Genomic DNA, 6,000 nt, shown 5'->3' with positions numbered 1-6,000 from the left:
AACAAAGTCAAAGGTCACTAGTAAAAGAAAACGCATACATTAATATCAAGCACAAAATTGAGATTTGAGGAATGAATGGATCCGTTTCGAAGTAGTCGATGGAGTCCGGAAAATGTCCATCTCCCAACATTGTGAATTTGCTCGGACATTTCACAAATGATCCCTATTACTCTTCTCAGGTGATTTCAAGGACGTGCAGTTTAATGCAATTGACTTCAAAGGAATTGGAAAGGCTAAATCCTCGTAGCATTCAGGCCCTGAACGACCTTCACTACTTGGTGAAAGAGATAACGATGTACATACAGGTTAGCAGCCAGTCATATAAAATCAGAAGTCTTCGAGTTCATCCTTTGTGTTGACGCGTTTTTCTTTGTCCGGCAGTCCACTGAAGCGGTTGCATCCGTCTGTACCCTGTATGAGCTGGGACAGACGTTGGCGAGTCTCAAGAACAAGAAACGCTATGAAGAGCTGAACCTGGGACCCCTTTGCAAACTCCCCGTCATCCATCGCATGTTCAAGATTGACAGTAACACCAAGGACGATGATATCCCCCAGATTGAGACAGTAGACATTTTAAAGGTGTGACTCAAGTAGTGGTTAAATTCGTCAGTAGATTAAACTGTTCTAGCTTGTAAACATATTTGCGTTCTGTTTTTGTCAAAGAGGAAGTCAACCCCCCAAAAATATTTGCAATATGTTCTATGCGCCTTCACTAGTCGAAACATGACATTCTGATAAATATTGTGTTTGTGGAATAAGATTTAATTCACCTGTTTTTAGCCGTCTCAGGGGGCGGCCATTTTGTCACATCTGGCGACTAAAAATGACATTTTATTCAAGGGTCAAGTAACGACCAATCATGGCTCAGCTTCAGAAAACAGGTTGTCGTTTTTAGTCACCAAAAGTGACAACAGCCGCTCCCTGATGGACAAAAATGGGTGGATTTTACTGCTTAACTCACATTCCACAAATGCAATATTAATTAGAATGCCCTATTTCGACTAATGGCGCTGCATAGAACATACTCTTGTGAAGAACATTTTTGGGTTGACTTTCTCTTAAAGTGATTTTGGTTATGAATAAAACCATTTTAAATGGCTTGGTATCAGTTCTTAAACTCTTATCGTATGAGCTATTTTTATTGTCATTATTTTATTTGTCCAAACAAATATACATTTACGTGTTCCGGCCGTTTGAAATGAACAAAAAACTGAAGGAACAAAGGTGGTCACATTTTTTTTTTTTTTTTCATCACTGTACATAAAGACACATTATATATGCTCATTCTATGTTTTCTTGTTTCTAGCAACTTCGCAATTACAGGAGAAAGTCAAGCAAGCCCAAAGTAGACCTGGCTGAGTTTATGAAGTATCTTGCTGACCATTATAACTGTGAGTCTCCTTACGAGCTGGGCATCAGGATACACAGTCTTGGGCTGCCCATAGCGGTAAGGTTTTAGTAGACTTTTTTTTTTTCTCATGTAGTAATCATTCATTATTTTTGTCTTAGTGTGCTGCTTTGCAATTCTGGAAATGAATCAATGGATCAAAGTTCTCTCTCTGTCTCCTTCAGACATTAAATAAAGTGTGTCGTTGTGAGCATAGTGTAATGGACCAAGTCAAAGAAACCATTCAGAGCGAGCTGGAAGAGGAGACCCGGGAGCATCTGATAAAGCTAAGGAAGAGCGTCCTTGAGCCAGTAAAAGGCACAAGCTCCGCCTTTACAGGGAACTTGGACCTCAGAAAAAAATACGCCTCCTTGACAGCAGCAGAAGTGGTGCTGGCAGTCTTCACAAATGCAGAAAAGGTGTTTAGTTCTGCACTGCTAAGGGTAGGTGGGAGACATTCAAAAGTATCTACTTGTATTGCTTCAAGCAGATGTGGGAAAGTGGCACAGTTGTCGAGGGATGAATCGATCCTTTAGATGCACGTGGTTGACTCCGCCAGCAACAAACAGTATTTGTAAACAAGAGCGGCGTTTCTACACCAAGCGCTGCTAGAGCAAACACAAACTCCCCCTGGTGCGAGTCCTTCCATTGGTTGGCGATAGAGGAGCCTGGGTTGGTGTCATTAAGCAATGTCTCGGTAAAGTCAAAACACAGCAGTCCCTAATGTCGCGCTGCTCAGATTTTGTGAGCTGTATGTAGTTCATTTTGTTGTCTAGTTAACATACCTTGGCCATAAAGTGGAAGTCAACCCCCAATCATTTTTTAATGTAATATGTCCAATGCACCTTCACTAGTCTAAACACGGCATTCTGATTAATATCGTGTTCGTGGAATACGAGTTAAGCGGCAAAATCCACCTGTTTTTAGCCATCTCAGGGGGTGGCCATTTTGTCTCACCTGTTTACTGATGCTGAGCCGTGAGTGGTCGTGACCTGAGCCATGAGCTACTGTGGTCATTTTCAGTCGACGGGAGTAACAAAATGGCCGCCCCCTGACATGGCTAAAAACAGGTGGATTTTGCTGCTTAAAGCAACACTGTGTCATATGTCAGTTTTTGTTGATTATGGCGGCGCCATGTGGACAAAAGCGGTGTTTTTTTTTCACCAAAAATCAAGCACATTTCCCATGCGTGCCAGCGCGTACTTTCGTGAAATCCTGAGCCGTCCTTCTAGCGAAAGGAGGAAGTGAGTATGCCGTAAAGCAGTTCAGGACATTTATATTTTTTGTGTGCCAGGGTTGATCCCGTCCTCCTCAAAGTTGCTTTGTGCCAGTAAAAACGATACAGACCCCTTCAGGGCATGAAGTCCCATTCAACTACTGTACTTGTAAGTCAATGTTTCATCAAAAGAGAAAAAAAAAAGTATTAAGGTCGATTTCTTGCCCAGTGCTTCTTTAACTCATATTCCACAAACGCAATGTTATTCAGTATGCCGTGTTTCGACTAGTGGGCCTGCATAGAACATATTCTAGAAAATGTTTGGGTTGACTTCCGCTTTGACAAGCGTTGTTAATGTTTCTCTTTGTAGCCGTAGCTGCTAGCCTAGTCTGGATGTCTCGCTATGCTCTTTTAGCCCTGTTCTGGAGCTTCCTCCCTGGATTCCTTTCATCACATGCGTATCCAGTGAGAGTAGAGAAGTCTCAGTGCCCACTGTTCCTCTGGTCCAAGTTTTGATGTTTTTAGTTGTTCATGACATCTAGGTGCCAGGGGCAACCCTGTTTTGTGAGCAACGTCGTCTTTGAACACAGTCATACACAAAGCTCACAAACATTTTATAGCAAACTAGTAATTGCTTTTACGTAGTTTGGTTTAATGTGTGGTATATTATTGTTTTTTGCAGCATGTCAGGAAATTCCTAACGGAAGTGTCAGGGAACAAGCTGGCAACAGCTCTCTTTCAGTTGGCAATCTGTGGTGGCTCGCTAGCTATCCCACAGGACCATATGGCCAAGGAGAAAAGTCCCCAAACCTCTGCAAAAACCGAGCTCATGGAAGACAGACCTGCCACATCAAATCCCAGCGAAGGTATGAATTCAAAGATGGGTAAAGGATGGGATGAGATGTATTTTTTGCCACACATTCTCACAACTAAGCCACTTAATTATGAATCAATTTTTCAGCGAAAGTGAAGCAGTACCTAAAAGATAGCCTATCGTCTCTGAACTCTGCCATCCATTTGGCTGATATTGCCATCTTAGAAGTGAAGTTGACCAAACACTTCCAGGTCAAAGACTTTCATTCCTTGGGTCAAGGCAGCTTCTTGGGGTTCTTGGTTAAACACATTCAGGTACAAAAGTGTATTATTAGCTATGTGTGTGTATTTGGATGCCAACTTGTATATTTCAGTCATTATTTTAAAAAGAAATGGATGTTGTCTTGAATGCAGCTACTGCAGGACGTGCTTGGTTCAACGTTGATTCTGAGAAGCAGTGGCATGGAATGCGCAAGAAGTTTTTTCAGACCCACCAAACAAGACATATTTGAGTTAATCAAACAGTGTGGGCAAAATACTTCTGGCGGTCAAGATGAAGTGAGTTCCCATCTGATAAGACATTAGGGAACCGCAACAAAGCTCCTCTGTGGTTTTCCATACAGTTGGTCCACAGTTTAGGATGGTCCGGATACACAGCATTTTAAGGTTACAAACGGCTTTATGCTACGTTCACACCAATCGCGCATGAGCGTTCCGCTTCGCTTTATTCGCTAGCGTTTCACCGTGGGAAGCGGAGAGGGGAGGGGCTTCGCTTGGTAGTAGACGACGACAGCATTTTTCAACATCGCAATCAAGTGGCCGACACTATGCTAATGCTAACAATATTGCTGTGTGTATATATATATATATATAACTGTAGAACAGAATGACGTTGTAAACTGAGGACCCCCTGTACCAAAAATGATTTAGAAGTGGAAACATATTGCTCTCCTTTCAATTTTATCAGCTGTCCCACATTGAGTTGGCACTGCGGTCCCATTATGGAGTGCAGGACAGTCGGGACTTGGGCTACGGCTCGCTACAGACACTGGCCAGACTAGTCCAATGCCAGAAAGACCTGGGTGGAGGAGGACCGAGCCAGGTCTTTTATGAGTCTACGTTGTTTGCCAGGCATGGCATTTTAAGGTTAGCTCTCTGTTTTGTCTGCAATTGCCAGCGATCAAACCCATACAAATCGTGACAAACCACTAGTCTTGCCAATTCTTTTTTGCTCTACTATCGCCAGTGCCGAAAGTGAGTGTGAAGCAGTGGGGCGGCTTGGGGAGATGTCAAAGATCCAGGCATTGGCCAGTTTGCATTCGTGTCCTCTGTTGGAGGATTTAAGTGAATGGAGTCAATGGGAGCTTATATTCAAACCTTTCCACGGCTCCCTCAAAGATTTTATTGAAAGAAATGCAGGTAGGTGTTTCTGTAACCATTGTGAGGATACAATGACCTTATGTCTTCCGTTTTGACCAATGACAGCAAATACAGGCTTGGCAGCATTGGAGGTGGCACCAAGTTTGCTGCTCAGGATCACTTCAGACACAGGAGACAAGTATTTCTCCCATGCCGCAATGACCCTTGACCCCGTGGGGACAGCCGGCCACCTCGTGTCCATTGTTGTAGCCGACGGGATCACAAATGCTCCCACGGCCCTCCTGGCTAATCATATTCAGAGTTCCCTGGCTGCGGCTGTGGCTAAAGAAGGTAGCAGAGCAATATTTAAAGCGGAAGTCAACCCAAACATATTTTTTTCAGGACTCTGTTCCCAACAGGCTCACTAGTTGAAACGCGGCATTCTGTTTAATTTTGCGTTTGTGGAATATGAGTTAATCAGCAAAATGCACTCGTTTTTAGCCATCTCCGGGGGCGGCCATTTTGTCTTCTGTCGACCGAAAATGACATCACAACTGCTCACAACGACCAATCACGGCTGACCTGTTCGCTGAATCTGAGCCGTGATTGGTTGTTGTGAGCAGTTGTGATGTCATTTTCAGTCGACACAAGACAAAATGGCCGCCCCCAGAGATGGCTAAAAACGAATGCATTTTGCTGCTTAACTTATATTGCACAGAATTCAACTAGTGGTCCTGCTGGGAACATATTCTTGAAAAAAATTTGGGGTTGACTTCCGCTTTAAGCCTCATGTGTATTTTCGATTTGAAAATGCAGCCTCGTGATCTTGCTGAAATTTGCTTTTGTGTCTAGATCTGTCTCGAGCTGAAGAGGACATGTCATGTTATAGCACAGTGGCTCGTTTCCTTTTGGATTGTTTGGTTCGAATCCCAAATAGAATCTGTCAGGCTCTTTTGCAACAGGTTGGTTGCTCTGCATTGCACGAGTAAAATTCACAAGTAGGGTCGAGTGTCTTGGTAAAGAGCGTATTCGAGAGACTTGTACACGATGAGTAAACAACCATAGATATAAATAGGTCGGGTTCCACTGAGATTTTCCTATTTATGGTGTTAAGTCATCAAAATCGATTGAATAAATAATTCAATTTTAATCTATCATTCATAACTGTTCGTCGGTCAAGCTAATTTAGTCACGTCCACCCTTAAGTCTATTACAACACATTAGA

At 43.0% G+C, this 6,000-nt stretch overlaps 1 protein-coding gene across 2 annotated transcripts in view; it reads left to right on the top strand.

The window, feature by feature from the left end:
- Positions 1–6,000, top strand: part of LOC147129558 (uncharacterized) — a 47,356-nt gene that overhangs the window by 11,814 nt on the left and 29,542 nt on the right. For both annotated transcript variants that reach the window (XM_086015637.1, XM_086015638.1), the window contains 11 exons: positions 180–305; positions 382–579; positions 1,307–1,447; positions 1,573–1,830; positions 3,286–3,469; positions 3,565–3,731; positions 3,831–3,974; positions 4,384–4,562; positions 4,663–4,835; positions 4,902–5,126; positions 5,628–5,737. In XM_086015637.1, the coding sequence (XP_085871763.1) occupies positions 180–305; positions 382–579; positions 1,307–1,447; positions 1,573–1,830; positions 3,286–3,469; positions 3,565–3,731; positions 3,831–3,974; positions 4,384–4,562; positions 4,663–4,835; positions 4,902–5,126; positions 5,628–5,737 (1,905 nt within the window). The remainder of the gene's footprint in view (positions 1–179; positions 306–381; positions 580–1,306; positions 1,448–1,572; positions 1,831–3,285; positions 3,470–3,564; positions 3,732–3,830; positions 3,975–4,383; positions 4,563–4,662; positions 4,836–4,901; positions 5,127–5,627; positions 5,738–6,000) is intronic.

Source organism: Filicampus tigris, chromosome 19, assembly GCF_054856515.1.
Source record: "Filicampus tigris isolate MCC_2025a chromosome 19, RoL_Ftig_1.0, whole genome shotgun sequence".
Classification (NCBI taxonomy): Eukaryota; Metazoa; Chordata; class Actinopteri; order Syngnathiformes; family Syngnathidae; genus Filicampus; species Filicampus tigris.
The sequence above is the reverse complement of the archived record's forward strand: the minus strand, read 5'-3'. Positions and strand labels throughout refer to the sequence as shown.